General features: G+C 38.1%; 2 protein-coding genes across 3 annotated transcripts in view; one reads left to right on the top strand and one right to left on the bottom strand.

The window, feature by feature from the left end:
- Positions 1–67: 67 nt before the first annotated feature.
- Positions 68–17,986, top strand: part of LOC135222947 (enoyl-CoA delta isomerase 2-like) — a 103,185-nt gene continuing 85,266 nt past the window's right edge. Inside the window, exons 1-2 of one of the 2 annotated variants that reach the window (XM_064261399.1) lie at positions 68–167; positions 17,854–17,897. In XM_064261399.1, the coding sequence (XP_064117469.1) occupies positions 17,886–17,897 (12 nt within the window). In that variant the 5' untranslated portion in view covers positions 68–167; positions 17,854–17,885. Of the gene's footprint in view, positions 168–12,799; positions 12,957–17,853; positions 17,898–17,986 lie in introns of those variants that run through there. The other variant, XM_064261398.1, reaches the window with a different exon arrangement.
- Positions 3,097–7,681, bottom strand: LOC135223170 (uncharacterized). Its single transcript, XM_064261675.1, has 2 exons — positions 7,331–7,681; positions 3,097–3,498 (listed from the first exon to the last, which is right to left on the bottom strand). The coding sequence occupies exons 1-2, from the start codon at positions 7,679–7,681 to the stop codon at positions 3,097–3,099; spliced, it is 753 nt and encodes a 250-aa protein (XP_064117745.1).

Raw genomic sequence — 17,986 nt, 5'->3', positions numbered from 1 at the left:
AGTATCTATTTGATCCGTGAGTGGTTTTTAATGTGATAAAAAGTAGCAAGTCACATTCTTTGATAAGTTGCTGTCTTTGCCTAAGCTAACTTTAAACTGTGAGTGCGAGTAGTGCACTTCAGGAGTTCGAAAGAGGACCTTCATTTTTTCCGTTCAAGTAAAAGAATGTAAGTACTTACCATTACGGTAACTGGGTGTGATGTCATACTCGTACATACAGAAACAATATTTAGCACGACAGCTCCGGAGGGAAGCCCTCAAGTCAGACGACCAATACTGCCTACGTATTATATAGTTATTGTGTGAAGTATTAATCAAACTTTAGCCAGATAAGTGATTGTTCCGCAGAGAGAGTTAGACCTATGCCAATGGAGTGTACATTGAGCCTTTAATTGCTGAATGAAAGTTAACTTGCAGAAAATTACCTTAGTAACGCATGATTCATGTAGTAAAGCCAATGCTTTTGTTGGTAACAAGACGAACCCCTGCACATATTCCTCTTGAATTTTAAGATTTGCTTTTTTTGACAGCATCTTGCCAGTATTTTTTTCTGTCCTCGGAGAACTTCCGAATCATAGAACTGAAGTAGACTGTTTAAAGTTGTTTGGAATAAAATGTTACTGATGACAGTGGGAGGAGAGAGAAAAGGAATTGTTGAAATGATGTGGAAGTTTTGTAGAAACTATAAAGTGGTGTGTCAAAGGAAGCAATGTTTTGAATCCTTAAGTAATTTGTTGGGGAGGCGTTATTAACGAAAGAGTAAAGGTAGTTCTGTGAATAAATCAGTAGGCCTATGTGTGACGAAAGAAGGGTTAAAGAACGAAGGAAGCTTTGCTCATAAGAAAGACATGGAAAGCAGAGGAGAGAAAATGTTTGCCGTTAAGGAAAAGTTAGTAGGAGGGCACAAAAGTGCTGTAATTCCTAGCAATTTAACTGAACATCGAGGCACGTTGTAGCGAATTAAAAATTATTTTTATTCTATTGAAGTTATGACTACTAATTGCTCGTGTAACTTCACATTCTTAGAAGGATCGGCCCTTTAACCGATGTCACTACCCCTTATAAAATGAAACTAACTCCACATTTGTTTATCAGGTGTGGCTGATACTATTTTAGGATTTAAAAAACACCATCCCCACTGTGGGAAATTTGTTTCGCTCAGTGGGAAGATCGAAGGAATATACTCTACAAAATTACAATGGGTAATTCCTTCCACTGAGTGTTCTCTAGTAGTAATTTAGTAAATGGTATAAAACGGAGCTGTTAAGCACAATTCTTCCGTGCGCCTAACGTGTTTTCAGACTTGTGTCAGAAAATCCAAAGGATTAATAATTGCTTGGTAAGCTTAAGTAGGTTAGTTAAATTCCGGTAAAAGTAATTCAGGTAAATGCAATTAATCTAAATAGGACTATGAATAAATCAAACCAAGGCCATAAAATTCCCAGGGTAGTTCAGTTTGGTCCCAGAATTCTATTAAGTTCCGACCCGGTTAAAGTAAAATTAAAGTAAACTAATCCCGAATAGTAATGCTAAGTAAACAGACAGACCTAATTTCGACTAAATTTATTACTACGCCCATATAATTATATAAGCCTTTGTAAAATCATTCAATCTGAGTCTATGCCCAATTAATTCTCACAAACTCCAATATTACAATAGCCTAACTATGTAAAAGGGCTTAAAATTTAGTCAAGGTAAAGAAAACAGTGTATTACGTCTTGAATAAGTAAGTTAAGTTAAATACGTAAGTTAAACGTTAAGAGGAAACCGCTTCCTAACGAAAGTCCGTTGGCTCAAATCAGCCGTCCATAATGGCGGTCTAGTCTTTGTGGAAAATTAGTATTTTGACCTACCTTCAAGTTAACCCAGTTTTGGACACACACCTCTTAATTCACGTGTAAACTAAAAACAAATCCTATATATTTAATCAGCAAACCCAGCGACCTCTAATCGCATTCGTGGAAATAAATTGGTACGTTGATAAGAAATGTTATTCCACTTACCGAATTTTCCGTCGACCGATCAGTGACGAAGGCTGTTAAAAGTTTTGGTTGCAGATAAGGATTTCGGATAGGATGAGGTTTTAGGATAGGTACAAAACAGGAAAGGGGAGATCATACAAACCAATTTATTTAAAGGGTTATGAATTTCTAAAACCCTACACTACGTAAATTAAACTTGAAAGGGCGAAGTCGCCGACCTAGTTGTCGCCTTCTTCGCTCGCCGTCCGTTTGACAGGCCCAAAAAACCCGCGCCCGACCTAAGCCTACCCCTTGAAAAGGCCTATGTCAGGTCAATGGTTCTTATCACTCCCAAATCAATTAAATAATTTCTTAAATAATTTGAAGGGACAGTTAAATCTATTTATTAAATCTATCTATCAATATTTTAAATGCTAAGTAAAGTTAATCAAGTTATTCAAAATATAATATTAATTTTTCTGCAGAGCTTATACTAAAGAAAATGGGGTATAGTTACTTTGTAGCTCTTAGCAGTGACTTCGTTAAAGGTTAGAAAATGTATATGTACAAATAAATTTACAACATCCTCCCGGGGAGATAAACACAAAACACACAGTTTTGTGTTAGTTAAACAGCTTCATCATTAATCAACTGCTGTAAGAATCGCCTCGATTGGTGGCGGCTCTTCTCTTCGGTCTCTCTTCTGCTTGATAGCCTTCAGAATTTTGACTGTCTCCTAAACTCTCCGCAGCTTCTACAGTATACATATCCTCTGGCTTAGAGACCTCCAGTGGGTAAAGTTTGTCAACTGACCTAGTTGTCTCTCCATTGCTGGTCTGTAGCTTCACAACTCTGACCAGTCCATCAGAGCTGGGCATCAGCTGAATGACCCTTGCCAATTTCCACATGCAACGAGGGGTGTCATTATGTACTAACACCACATCTCCTACTTTAATCTTGGTTTGGAACGGTTGGGTTGGATCCCCATTGAATAGTGTATATCTCTCAGGGACTGCAAGTATTCCTTCTCCCACTGTTCCTGGAATGCATGTATTACCTGAGATACAAACTTGAATCTCTCATTACATTGTTTGTGGTCAAGCTCAAAATCTGGGTCATTCAGGTAGTCCCCGGTCTATGGTAGTGGTAACGAGTTTAACCGGTAGCCACACAACAGGTGGGAAGGGGTAAGGGCATCGACGGTATCTGGAGATGTAGCATCCACATATGTAAGAGGTCTATTGTTAATACGACGCTCTATCTCAGTGACAATGGTATTCAGTTCATCAGAATTAATCCTCTTCTTGAATATAGCTTTCTTAAGTGCTGATTTCACACTGCCAACCATCCTCTCATAGAAGCCTCCTTGATGGGGTGCCCTAGGTGTGATGAATGTCCATTTACAATTTTCCCTAGTCAGTGTGGACTGTACGTCAGTGTCATCATACAAGGACTGAATCAAGGAAGAACCAGTTTTGAAGTTAGTGGCGTTGTCAGAAATCATTCGACGAGGCAAGATCTTCGTGCAGTGAATCGCCTGAAGGAATTGAGAAAAGCAGTGCTGGTTAAGTCTTTTACCACTTCCAGGTGACAAGCTCGTGTTGAGGTACAAGTGAATACGACTATGTAAACCTTGTCTAGTTCTTTAGTGGCTGGATTGCAGATAAGAATTTGTCCAGTCAAATCTACTCCGGTCACCTCAAATGGCCGGAGACTGTTCACTCTGCAAGCCGGTAGAGGTGGCGGAGGAGGCCTGCGCAATGCAGGTCCTTCCAGACGGTTACATAGGTGACACTTCGTTTTCATCTTCTTGACACACTGTCTCAGTCTTGGTATCCAGTATTCTTCTCTCACCTTGCAAATTGTGTCTTGAACGCCTGCATGAAGAACATTTTCATGTGCTTGAATGACTATAAGTCCAGTCAAGAAGAATTTGGAGGTAAAAGCAGAGGAAATTTACTGCTATATGGAAGGTGGTCCGCATTTTTGTAGTCTCCCAGTGCATCGCAAAAGTCCATTCTCATCCAGGAACAAGCCTAGACTTTTAATTCTGGCTGAATTTTGTGGGAATTCTTGTTAAGGTATACAAACTCCTCTGGGAAATACCGACTCTGTGTGAAGCCAATAAGAATTCGTAATGCTTCTGATTCTGTACTTCGACATTTTCAGAGTTTACGGGTCCCGAAGTTCTTAGTTTTACGATTCCCAATGGTACGTTTTAAGGAGCCTAGTGAACTTAATTACTAGCTTAGTGACATTTATAAGTTTAGGAAGGGAAGCGAACTACGGATCTCTATGGGAGAAGTAGCTTCTTCACTGACAACTGTAGTTAAAACTCTTCAGGTGTTTCAGGTGGGTAGCATGTAGATACATCTGCCTGCTCTGGCCACATCTCTGGGTTCGGGAGCCAACTTGGACCATGGAACCAAATTTGACTTTTCTTAAACTGCCGCATGGAAATTCCTCTAGAGACAAGGTCTGCTGGGTTCTCTTCACCAGGTACATAGAGGTACCTCACTTCAGTGACCTGACTTATCTCATTCACCCTGTTGCGGACATAGATGTTTTTTTAGATTGTTGTTCTGAATCCAGTGTAGGGCAACTTTACTGTCAGACCATATGACAGTGTCAGTAATCTTGACACCATCAGTAGTGAAAACGGTTCTGAGGTAGTCAGCTATTTTGACTGCACTATAGTGGCAGTCAGCTCAAGTTGTGGTATGCTTTTCTTTTTGAGAGGGCGACTCTTGCTTTAGAGAAAACTAGGTTCGCACCTGCGTGTTGGTCCATCAAATAGGCTGCAGCCCCATATGGCCTTCTCACTAGCATCCACAGAATATGTGAAGAGAGTAGTTGGTCCCTCTGTTGGCTGTGAAGCGTGGGAATTCCTGGTATGATACGTTCTCGAGGTCTTTCTTGATCTTCGACCACTCTTCTTGAAGTTCTGGTGGCAAAACATCATCCCACCTTTTAGATAGTTTCCAGATCTTCTGCATAAGAACTTTGGCTCGTACAATATGGGAGCAAACAATCCTAGAGGGTCAAATACTTTTGAAAGGTTGCTCAAAAAGTAGCCGTTTGGTAAGCGGAGCTTCCTCAAAGGTAGGGGGTTTTATGCTTAAGTGGTCAGTCTTGTAGTTCCAATGAAGTCCTAGAACTTTGACAAGATCTGAGCCTTCTGTTGTTCCATCACCTTCTTGTTTTACCATTTCGTTGAAGGTTGGGTCATTACTGATCCATTCTCTTAAAGGCATTCCGGCATCTGACAGGACTTCCTTTGCAACCTTGTAAAGGCTGTAGAGGCTGACTGTTGTTGGTAAGGAAACCAATTAAGTTGTCCACATAAAATTTGGTCATGAGGAAACTAAACTTCAGGTGAAGTGGGGTAGGTTTCAAAGTGATGTTGCAAGGTTGACTGGAGTAAAAAGGGCGAGCAGGTGGCTCCAAAGAGAACTGATCTAAACCTATAGGCTTGAAGGTCCTTTTCATTGTTAAGATCTTTTAGCCAAATGAAACGTGTATAATCACGATCCCTAGGTTGGAGACCTACCCGTAAGAAGGCTTTGCTGATGGTCTGCCGATACCGCAAATGGGTCGAGACGGAATTTCAACAACAAGTCGGTTAAATGACTAGTCAAGGATGGGCCAGAGTATAAGCAATCATTCAGGCTAGGGGCCTGCTTGTCCATCCGGGCACTTGCATCAAATCAATACGAATGGGCGTTGTAGTTGAATCCTTAATCACAGGTAAATGGGGGTAAATAATGGACATTTGTCCGGTTTTGGTCTTCTTCTGGCACTGTTTCAATGAAGCCGAGACAGTTGTTCTTTGATGATCTGGTCATAAATTTCCAGATACTTATTAGTTTGTTTCAGCTTGTGAATAGTACTGTTCAGTCTTTTTTCCTCGAGAGTGCTAAGTTGGTAGGGAGTTGTTTCTTATCGACTTTCCAGGGGAGAGATACCTCATATCGTCCTTCAACCATATTGATGGAATTCTTGAATTCTTCCAGTACAAATTTATCCTCAGGTGACATATCTGATCAACGATTCCGACTGATTCTAGGGTCCAAAAGCTGTTGGATGGGGTCTTCAGCAAATTTGCTATCAGACATCTCAAGTGGTTTATCTCTAGAGCAGCTTTGAAGGTTCATCAACTGCTAGTCTCATTACAGTTACAGAATGAGCACTGATAGAGGGGTGTCATTACGAGGCCAGTTTACCAGCGACCAGATATCCTAAGGAGGACTTAATCAGGTTCACTCCGTTTTGCTTGTGGAGAATGGATAAAGTCAAAGTAGTGATCTATGCCAACAAGCAGTTTCACCTGGTCAATCTGACTACTTGACAGTTAGGATCAGCTAGGGTGACATTCTGGCTCTTCAGTTCAGACACTATCTTACAGAGTCACGAGGCCTAGCGCTCTGAGGTATTTAGGTACGACAATAGCCTTTAAAGTTACAAGGCTGTCATCGTTTACCCTGACAGGTACAGTGACCGTACTATATTCTCTAGGTTCTTTGGTATCCCAGAACCCACTGATGCTCAGCTCGGACAGGATTGTCTCGTACAAGTTTACACTCTTCCACTGCCTCTTGTGTGATGAAGGTGCGTTGTGCCCCAGAATCAAACAGTGATCTAAGGTTCCTTGGTGTTGCCTGAGGGCGGGCGGGGACACACCACTTTCATTAAGGCGGTAGGGAGAATTCCACTTGTTTGTGACTTTAAGTCTTTGTCACTGTCATTGTCTCCACAATAGTTCACAGCAGAGGACCTCAGTTGAGGAGTCAGGGCACAATGCTGAATGGTGTAGTCCCAGTTTTACACGACAGACATTTGTGAAACTTCACCAGACAATCGGTGGTCTTATGGTTAGGTGAAGTGCATTTCACACAACGATTTTGTGCGGTAAGTCTTGAAATGCGCTCTTGTGTGGTCTTGTAAATGTCACACTGGTAGGCTTTATGTTCTGGTCTATCACAGAATACACAACTTTGAGTTCTAGCGGTCTTATTAGGCTGTCCCTGGAGTGACAGAAATACTCAGATTCGTAACTTCGTTTTTCTTAGGGGTGTAAGAACTAACCTGAGTTTTGGTCTGATTACCTGGTCTATTGGACTTTGGTTAGGCTTGGGTTTTCTATGGGAGTAATCCTTGTTCTTATTCCCTGGGTTCCAAAATCAAGGGCAAAGACAAGGTCAGGATTATCTTTCCTAGCCCCTCTCTAATATCTAGGAGTGAGGGGTAGTCCTGTCCACACTTGTTTTGGATTTGTTCTTTCACCTTGCAGGTAGTTTTTGAAAAACTAGAGGTCCAAGCGTCCAGGTACAGTGATCCGAATTAGGTTTGTTTCTTTCTATGCCTCTAACATATTGTTCAAGTTTAGTCCAGAAGCCACGTAGTGAATCCAGGTCTGCAGAAGGTTTAGGCAGGCCTGCTAGTTGACAAATTAGAGATGAGATTATTTTCTCTGGATTAGCATAAGTTTTCTTCAACAGGTCAATGGCGTCTAAATAGTTTTCATTCGTGACAAGAATATTTCTAATCAGAGTTAGAGCTTCACCCTTCAAACATCCCTTCAGGGTAATAAATTTGTCAACAGCTCTCAAGTCTGGACGAGAGTGAACGTTAGACTCGAAAACATCCCAAAAAGGGGGCCATTCTCCATCGGTCCCTTCAAATTCTGGTAGTGATAAAGACGGCAACTTAACCTTATGCATGGCCTAAACTCTGTTGCAATACTCCTCTGGGGTTTGGCTTCCATGCAATGATTTTTTTAGTTTCTTTCTTCCAAAACTTCAGCTCTCTGTGATGACTTGGTTGGCATGACGCCGCTTTGTAGTGAGCTGTGTTCTATCAGGGTCTTGCTCAGAGAACCCTTCTTCTCCAAGTTGAAACTAAGGTACTTAAAGTTGAGTTCTTCATACTTCTTTATTTGAGACTCTAGCCTAAGACGATATGTCTTCAAGGTCGAGAACTCAACATCACTTGCCCTTTGAATCAAGTCCACAGCAGTTGTGCACAAATCCTTGCAGTTTTCCTCATAAAGTCGAGGGAATATGCTAATTGTGTCGCAGACATTTTATGAGTTTAAAAGGTAACAAAGACAAAAAATCCCTGGACAAACACACAGGCCTTAAAACATCCCGCTGGGGATGCCAATCTTCCTTTGTGGGAAATTTGTTTCGCTCAGTGGGAAGATCGAAGGAATATACTCTACAAAATTACAAGGGTTAATTCCTTCCACTGAGTGTTCTCTAGTAGTAATTTAGTAAATGGTATAAAACGGGCTGTTAAGCACACAATTCTTCCGTGGCGCCTAACGTGTTTTCAGACTTGTGCCAGAAAAATCCAAAGGATTAATAATTGCTTGGTAAGCTTAAGTAGGTTATGTTAAATTCCGGTAAAAGTAATTCAGGTAAATGCAATTAATCTAAATAGGACTATGAATAAATCAAACCAAGGCCATAAAATTCCCAGGGTTAGCTCAGTTGGTCCCAGAATTCTATTAAGTTCCGGACCCGGTTAAAGTAAAATTAAAGTAAACTAATCCCGAATAGTAATGCTAAGTAAACAAGACAGACCTAATTTCGACTAAATTTATTACTACGCCCATATATTATAGCCTTTGTAAAAAGCTCAATCTGAGTCTATGCCCAATTAATTCTCACAAACTCCAATATTACAATAGCCTAACTATGTAAAAGGGCTTAAAATTTAGTCAAGGTAAAGAAAACAGTGTATTCGTCTTGAATAAGTAAGTTAAGTTAAATACGTAAGTTAAACGTTAAAAGAGGAAACCGCTTCCTAACGAAAGTCCGTTGTTGGGGGGGGCTCAAATCAGCCGTCCAATAATGGGCGGTCTAGTCTTTGTGGAAAATTAGTATTGACCTACCTTCAAGTTAACCCAGTTTGGACACACACCTCTTTAATTCACAGTGTAAACTAAAAAAACAAAATCCCTATATATTTAACAGCAAACCCAGTGACCTCTAATCGCATTCGTAGAAATAAATTGGTACGTTGATAAGAAATGTATTCCACTTACCGAATTTTCCGTCGAGCCGATCAGTGACGAAGGCTGTTAAAAGTTTTGGTTGCAGATAAGGATTTCGGATAGGATGAGGTTTTAGGATAGGTACAAAGCAGGAAAGGAGATCATACAAACCAATTATTTAAAAGGGTTATGAATTTCTAAAACCCTACACTACGTACAAATAAATTAAACTTAAAAGGGCGAAGTCGCCGACCTAGTTGTCGCCTTCTTCGCTCGCCGTCCGTTTGAACCAGGCCCAAAAACCCGCGCCCGACCTAAGCCTACCCCTTGAAAAGGCCTATGTCAGGTCAATGGTTCTTATCACTCCCCAAATCAATAAATAATTTCTTAAATAATTTGAAGGGACAGTTAAATCTATTTATTAAATCTATCTATCAAATATTTTAAATGCTAAGTAAAGTTAATCAAGTTATTCAAAATATAATATTAATTTTTCTGCAGAGCTTATACTAAAGAAAATGGGGTATAGTTACTTTGTAGCTCTTAGCAGTGACTTCGTAAAGGTTAGAAAATGTATATGTACAAATAAATTTACACACCCACAGCCTCAGGCTATGGGGTCAGTCAGTGATACATTCTGTCAGTGATAGCGAGGTTGAAGTACAGTAAGTTCCAGAAGTGAAGCGACAAATCTCAGAATTTTTCGTACTTCTATAGAAACTCATGGGGTTGCCAGTTAGTATATTTTATTCCAATTATTGTCATCCTATTTATCTGATAATACGTATCAGTGATTAACTGAATAAGCGCACAAAGTATTTCCCTAGTGAATGATCAATGTTAGTTCAGTAATTCTTTATTAATAGAAAAAAAAAGAATTTCCCCAAAGAAACATCTGCGGCTTCCAAAATGTGATATGAAGTGTTCACCATAGAGTGGCAGCAGGAACCGTGTGCATAAGCATTGGCCTAATATTTGTAAATTAACTTTCTACTTTTATAGCGTTATATCGAAAGTTATTATGATTTCTTTTGATAAAGCACAGAGAAGTTTAGCATCTGTTTAAATGAAATATAAATAAGACAAGTTGGTGTACAAAAAGACAAAAAAAAAAAAAAAAAAAAAAAACGAAATCCAAGTTATTTGCGCGTTTAGCGTTGGTACATGGTTAGGCCTATTTCAAGAATCAAGGAAAATATATTTTTCCAGTTGTTAGTTAATAATTTCATGGAATTTCTCGATTGTGCAAATTTTTGCATGCGGAATTGCGTTCAGGGTCGCACCAGACAAGTATTTCGTAGGTTTCCAACTTTTTTTTTTCTTTCTTTCTTTCAGTGCATAAGTGAGACTATTCTTGTCCATACGATCCGGAGTGTGAATATGCTTGGCGAGTATTATTTTAATTCGAGTATCCCCTGTTATGCTCTCTCTCTCTCTCTCTCTCTCTCTCTCTCTCTCTCTCTCTCTCTCTCTCTCTCTCTCTCTCTCAGGACGTTTTTATCTATCAGGAATAACCAGAGGTCTGTTTTAAGAATCGAGCACTAGGCCTATTGGTCATGCTCGGGTGCTTCTTTATATATATTATTATATATATATATATATATATTATATATATATATATATAAATATATATATATATAAGTCATATCACATTTCCGTGATTCATATACATATATCGAGCTACAATTCCCCTTCGGTTAAGCATATATGAAAATATATTAATTCCGAGGTAGAGCGAATTAGATATTAAAGGACATTGTAGCTCGATATATATATATATATATATATATATATATTATATATATATATATATATATATATATATATATATATCCCCAAAAAACTCATAAATTTCTGTTATGCAATAATACTTGACTGGATCGAACTGATTGCTGGTTGTCAGTGGTGATATGAATTTGGGTGATATCACTCCCTTATGATACGCCCACTACGCAAATTCAGTCTTAAATTTCACGATTGGGATATGATTCGAAGATTTGAAGTAATAGGTTGAAGTGAAAAAGGTGGAGTTAGTATTGTGGGTAGAGGTAAAGTAGAGGGGGGAAAGGGATGGTTTGGGGTCTGTCGTCTCCCTACTTAACCAGATGGTGATTTTACGGTGTTCTGGTTGTTTGCGACCGACTTTCTTATTTTTTTATATAGCGAGGTCTGTTTTTCCCAGGTGCAAGGATATGTCCTGGTGTCGGTCCTGAAGGTTCTATCTTTGCCTAAATAACAGACAGTGCCCCTGCATTGTAAGCCTTGCAATGCCCGGAACTAGGCCTAGTCACCTGAAGGTAGCAAACAGAGGTTAGAGCCTTTCTCGAAGGTGGTGTTTTATGCTCGGTCCTAGAAGCTAGAGTCAGAACTACCAACCACCCCCAACTTCTCCATTGAATCTAGGTGCATTCATGGTTGATTATGTTTAATGTCGCGGAGATTTTCCCTTCACATTCTATTGATACTTGCATGGTTTTATGCATCTTCGCTAAAATAATTGATAATACACTATGATATTAAATATTTGTTTCCATATTGCTCGAAATATACATTGGTAATGTTGGTAATCCTGTGTTGAACGAAAATTTCAAATTGTTTCGTTTCTATAGTTTGAAGTAATTGCTATACTTTAAAATAATTACTATTACCGTAATTTTTTCTTATGATTGTTATAAATATCATAGATTTGATATTTGTGCATCATATGTTAGCTTTATTTTGCTTGATAGAGCTTTCACCGTAGAAAAAATATATTTTTTTCAGCTGCGAGTTGTAGTTGCCAGTTAGTGAATTTCGAACGAAATTCTCTGAAATTTGTCGCTTCAGTTTTGGAACTTACTGTACAAGGTTTGATGCTATGGCCTGGATGATGGTATAAAGAAAACTATCTAACAAAAGGAAAACAAGTTTATTGTTTAAAGGAACAATGTGTAGGGCAAGCAGCTTAGAGGACGGAAAAAAGTATTTAAGAGAAAGGCTTTCATGTATAATTGTGTGATGGCCTTACTTGGAAAAAAATACACAAATGTATCTTTTGCATAAATGTATAGGTACTCAGCTAAGGCCACAGAAAAAAAATAAAAGAAAGGAATACCTACCAAGAGCTTTCGTTTTATTTCAACACATCTTCGAGGTGTACCTTGCAATTGTGTTGAAATAACTCGAAAGCGCTTGGTACTCCTATCTTTTATTTTTTCCTGTTGCCTTAGCTGAATATATTGTCACACGCTATTTAGTGACATAAACAAGCATAAAAGTATTCAAAACAAAGACCAAGTAAAAGATTTATCAAACATGTATGACAGGAATGCTATTGAAAAGAAATATTGAAAAAACATACTTTTGTTTTGTGAAATAATATAGTGGCAATACGGAAACGGCATAGTAACTTACTTAAGCAGGAAATTGATAAGATAAGGTTTATGGAAGAAAAAAAGAAATGTTCTGAATTCACTTTTTTCTTCGTCGTTCATAAAGCGGAAAAAAGTAGCGGGAACTAGATTTGTCATGACGGACAAAAGGGAGAAGTGAGAGTAGGAATAAATAGTCAAAGATTGGCTATGTGCGAGAAAATTTTTAAATAAGCCTAATTAACACACTTCCATCAGAGAGCCGTTATGTCTTCATATCTCCGATAATACTTCAAGTACTACTACTAATACCTTTACACTTAAGTGTTCGAATGTTTGTGTGTAGGCCACATCGAAATGACAATGAATTTCTTTACATTATTTTGGTAGTATAAGTAAAAAACTGTATCTATGGTAAATTTAGAATAATATTTGTAAATAATAAAAACTATATCGAAAATCTTTTTTTCTATGAGTTCGGGAAGAACATTCGGATAAATGTATCCGAACGTTCGGTTAAATGTCTAAACAGCTGATTGTTGAACAACCTGCTTAGAAGACTACAGATAACAGATTACCGTCGTCTTAGACTTAGTAGTTCATGAGTTTAGGACAACCGTTACATGTACGACGAAAAACAGCGAAAAGGTGAGGAAATCTTTAGATTGAGAGTCACATTATAGCCTAGGGCTAGGTAGCTAACCTGAAAAGAATCTCCATGAGGCAGTTTAGGTAGGCCTAGTCCGACAGATCTAAACTGATAGATTGTTTGGTACCTATTTAGCCTCCTTGAGAAAAACCCTATTGCCACTTCTCTCTTAACCTTTAAATCGTCCCCTTCTTAAGTCCTCAGCCATCTCCCAGCGAGGCAATACCTACTAGCTATACCTACTACCTAGGTATTTGGGACAGTACTTAATGAAACTGACCGTATACTAGCTAAATCCTAATCCGTAAACGAGCCAACATTCTAGATATTTGGTTATTACTTTTGAGACGATTTATTGTTACATTTTCATGACTTTTACCCTTAAATTTTGCATATTATATGACATATTTGATTTGATTATCTTTTTCATTAAAAGTAATAAAAATCGGTAATTGCCATTCAGTGTGTGTCTTATGACATTTTCTTATAATCTTGCCAGTAGATTATTTCTAACTTTTTTTTTTATTATTATATGAATTTTCCGTCTGCCATACCTGCTATCCATTTCCTAAACAAGTTTGCAATATTTTGCATTTCATTGCTCTTCATTTTAGGTTTCCCCCTCATTTTCTTTCATCAAGTTATGATTTACTTAAATTTAATTTCCTTTTTCACTCACGGTCTAATGCGTGTAATAATTTTTACTTTTTATAAGGTTGTTGCACATAAACTCATCATTGGGAGAGAAATAATTTATTTACAATAATTATCACAGGAATTGTAATTATATGATTCCATACAAAATGTACATTACAAAGAATCTTCGTCGTCAGAAGATCTTAGTTTAATAACAGATATCCTTTGCAGCATTGCCTGTTTGCAAGTTTTCGGAATGCTTAACTGCATTTGCCCGTTTCACAGCATGCTTTCTGTAGGAATGATTTTATTTTCCTACTGACTATAGCCTAGTTCTCGGTGACCTAAAGCAAGAAGTCATTCTTTTTGGTGCTAGAGTTCTCAGCTGGACCGGGCGGTGGGGCTTATCCAAAGGGTAGCTTGGCCTACCTGTAGCCTTTATCGCCTGTCAAAGGTAACAGGAAAAGTGGCAGCGTCTTTCGAAACAGTTGTCACATTTATAAATGTGATTTCTCATTTTATTTACAAATAAAATTAAAATCACAATATGTGAACGATTAAATTGAGCAAAACATGCTAAAAACCTTAAACTACCGATTTATTGATTCATGTGTTTATAAAGTAAGATATTCAAAACTGAATACTGGTAGATATGGCAACAGGGTTCCTACCCAAAGACGAAAACAATCTCTCAGTTTAGATCTGTCAAACTATAGTCAGGGACGGACTGGGACAAAATTTCGGCCCAGGACTTTTGGATGTTGACCGGCCCACTTGAAGATGGAGCTAAATAGAAGTGGGGAGGTATATCTTGAAATGAAAGTATACATTTGATGGGACACACACACACACACACACACACACACACACACACACACACACACACACACACACACACACTAGGGATGGGTCGGATAAACGGCTCTGGGAAAAATAAAACACATGCAGGCATAACTAAAGGAATTACTTTTATTTTAGATTATCAAAATTTCCTTTAATAGTTCACTCTTGGATGCAACTTTGTCAATTATTAAATCATTACCGAGAGATATTAATATATCCCTCTCTAGTGTCATTAGCATAAACTCCTGGAGGTGTTCCTGTGAGAGTCTGCTTCTTAGGCAATTTTATATGAATTTCAAGGTAGAAAAACTTCTCTCACAGGAAACTTGAGTAACTGACAAGGTCAGGAGATACTTGTAAGCTAGACCAATTATATGATAGGCATCAGTTAACAAGTTGTACCTACTGAGTATCTGGTAACTCCAGACTGGACAATTCTTACACGATGAACATTTCGTTGCAATTGTCTCATGAATGTCTTCATTTAAATAAGACTCGTGTTCATCCTCATCATTCATATCTTTAAACTGTGTAGTCTTCCAAGGGTGCATTTTTCAATTTTTCCCAGTGTGTAGCTAGACTTCTTAATTCCAACTTCAAGTTTTCAGCTGTTACCCAGCTGTCGAACTTAAGCAATGGCGTACTGAGTTCTTTAAATAAAGACTCATACTCTTCAGTATTGCTGTTCTTCAGCTGATCAAAATTTCTTGGGTCTAAAATTGATAAATTGTTGTAAAGAGTCCCTTGAGAAAGAAATCGATCACTGAGGCTCTGTGTGACATTGTCCAATATTGGATTATATACCTCAACTTCATAAGCCCTCTCTGCATCATTCAGCCTTTCATCATAAGCCTTCTCGCCAGGCATCGTTTTCTTCTTTCTAACTCTTTTCAGTGGCAGTTCTGTCTGCACCTCCAACTCCAAATCTGTGTTCTCTTCATCTTCTAGCTGTTTATTAGCCCAACAAACAAAATGATCTGCAGCCACCTTAATACCTCCAAAATCTCTTTATTTTATGCTTTGGCTTTGCTGCGAACATCTGATTTCATATTTTCATGTTGTATGGTAGCCAAAGTTAGCAGAACATCTGTGTATAGGGCATTATCTTTATTATATATTTATTTGTGTCTGTATAATCATAGAATTCTGACTGTGTTGCCCAACCAGTTAGCAATAATGAAATGGAAAAGATGGCATATTGTATACTGGCTGATCATTAATGAATGATAGCTTACAGAAAATGTTGATAAAATTATCAGAACAACCATTTATAGGGACATTTCAAGATTACTCTCTTGCAATGGCTGCATTAAGGTGTGCTGGCAATGAGATTCATGTCCCCTCTCTATCTAACCTGTAAATTACCTTTGAACTCTATCCTATGGTAAGGGGGACCGATGGGAATGCAGGGTTTTGGGTGGTGTAAAACACTTGGGAGAATTATGCCTTAAAATCTATCCTACTCTATCTGATGGGAAAGCGGGGTTATGGGTGTGGTAAATCACTTGGGGGAAGGTTTTTCCGTGTTATTGTGTTATTTCCTCTTATTTATGACATTTGAAACACGAAATACAAGCTGAAATAAAGCGAAAAATAATCCGATAATGGAGCTGTTACATAGCCAAAATCCACCGATTACTTTTGCTATTACGACGCCGAATCCTACTGTGCATGTGCCATGTTATACGGGAGCTTTTGTTTCAGACACTGACTCCTTACCAATGTTACACTTCTAAGCTTGCCTTTCTTTAAGGGGGGTACGGGGGACTCTTCCCCCCCCTCCTTGGTCAGGTTACACATTCTGTTAGGTTAGGTTAGGTTGGTTAGGTTATTTTCATAACCTATATATTACACTCCATCATAGTCTACCTATATGTTACACTCCCTGGTGGTTACATAATCCCACACCCCCTACAAGAATTCAAATAGGGCTGTTTGTGTAGGTTTCTTGTTCAGTCGAACTAGACTATGGCATTTGACGTTTTCCTATGTTATTTTACTTACTTTTCAAGAGTTTAAGGTAATATTTTGCCAGTCAACTGTAACTAATCTTTTATTTACCTTTGAACTCTGTACGTCTGTACTTTGCACCCCTTGTACCGTCACATAGTCTTCAAAGGTAAATTGCGGTTTACTTACAACCAGCCGAATAAATATTACTTTAAATTCTTGTTCAGTAAGTAAAATAACATAGGAAAAGGAAAACGTTAACTGCCATAGTCTACTTTACCGCAGAATGCGGTCTTAGAATTACTGTAAAGTTTTACCCTAAGTATTACCTAGTAGGTATATATCACTTTTGTACTTGAAAGTGGAAGGGGCAGTAGGGTAAATTATCAATGTGTGACCATTCAAAGAAAGACCACTTTTTTCACTCTATATTTAATTGATGAAACAACAATACAATTAAATCTTTAAGCATACCATGCAAAAGATTGAAGTTTCTTCAACAAAATGAGATACTACAGCCTATGATACTGTTAGGTATATGAACTAAAATAAGCATGTGAAGTCTTCGTAGAATATAGGTAGTTATATATAATTTTCCTCTGCAAAAAGACAGTAGCATTTTACTGTACCTATCATTTTCTGAAGTTTGTTTCTTGAGTAAGTGACCAAAGCAACCATACCTAACCTATCGTAGCTAGCTTAACCTAGGGTACTAGCACCGCACCCTAGTGCATGATATTTTTGAATTCCCCACATTCAGAGATGCTTCTGTTTTGGACATCAAAGGGGTGAGGGTCACTCTCTATAGCTCAGGGCCCTGTCAATCATGTAACCCTGTATTAGATTGTATAGGAGGTTACAGGAGTCACAGGTGCCCTGAGCAGGTCAAGACTGGGAGCATGGTATTTGCAGGAGGAGATTCAACTTCTCATTCACCTGAGAGACTGTCCTCTCGCTGAGGATAGTCTGCTGCACATTAGGCAATGGTTTGTATTTCTAGGAACAAGTGCCAGACTTTTAAAGTAATTTATATTTTTCAGAAGTATGCAAACTAGAGCCTTTTATCATTGTACTTCAACTACCCTGTGCATTATCATAATTCTATATCAACCACCCCATGTATTCCTGATGCTGGAGGAACAAGTGTTTGATTACAGTAGGTGAATAAAGTCCCCCTCCCTTTTTTTTCCACTTGCTTACCTCCAACTAACCACCTGGTAACCATGTTTAAGCAGCCATTTCCATCTATTTCTGAGGAATACTTCTACATAAAAGACTTTGGATTGTATACATATGAAAATACAAATTACTTTCAGAATTTAGTACATTATATTTTTTCAACCATACAGGACTGTGATCTTTTAAAGAATGTTGTTTGGTTTTTTAAGAATTTTGATATTAATTTTGTATATTCAAATACTACTGTGAAAAATAAAGTGAGATAAGTTATTTGTATTTTCTTTTCAGTACTTCTGAGAATTTGAAAGTCCATAACTGCAATGGGATCACAGGTATGTACATCACAGTTGTTTTCAATACTTACTGTATTAATTTTGAATTGATATGCACTTTTTAATACATTGATAATGATAGAGTTCCC

This window comes from Macrobrachium nipponense, chromosome 8, assembly GCF_015104395.2.
Source record: "Macrobrachium nipponense isolate FS-2020 chromosome 8, ASM1510439v2, whole genome shotgun sequence".
Taxonomy (NCBI): Eukaryota; Metazoa; Arthropoda; class Malacostraca; order Decapoda; family Palaemonidae; genus Macrobrachium; species Macrobrachium nipponense.
This window is presented reverse-complemented; position numbering and strand designations above follow the sequence as displayed.

Bases quoted from the DNA above. Each gene is read 5' to 3' on its own strand.
- LOC135223170 (XM_064261675.1), bottom strand. From the start codon at position 7,681: ATGCATAAGGTTAAGTTGCCGTCTTTATCACTACCAGAATTTGAAGGG. The intron at 3,499-7,330 runs GTTAGAGGCATA...CAATTCCTTCAG, and splicing joins GGACTAAACTTGAACAATAT to GCGATTCACTGCACGAAGAT.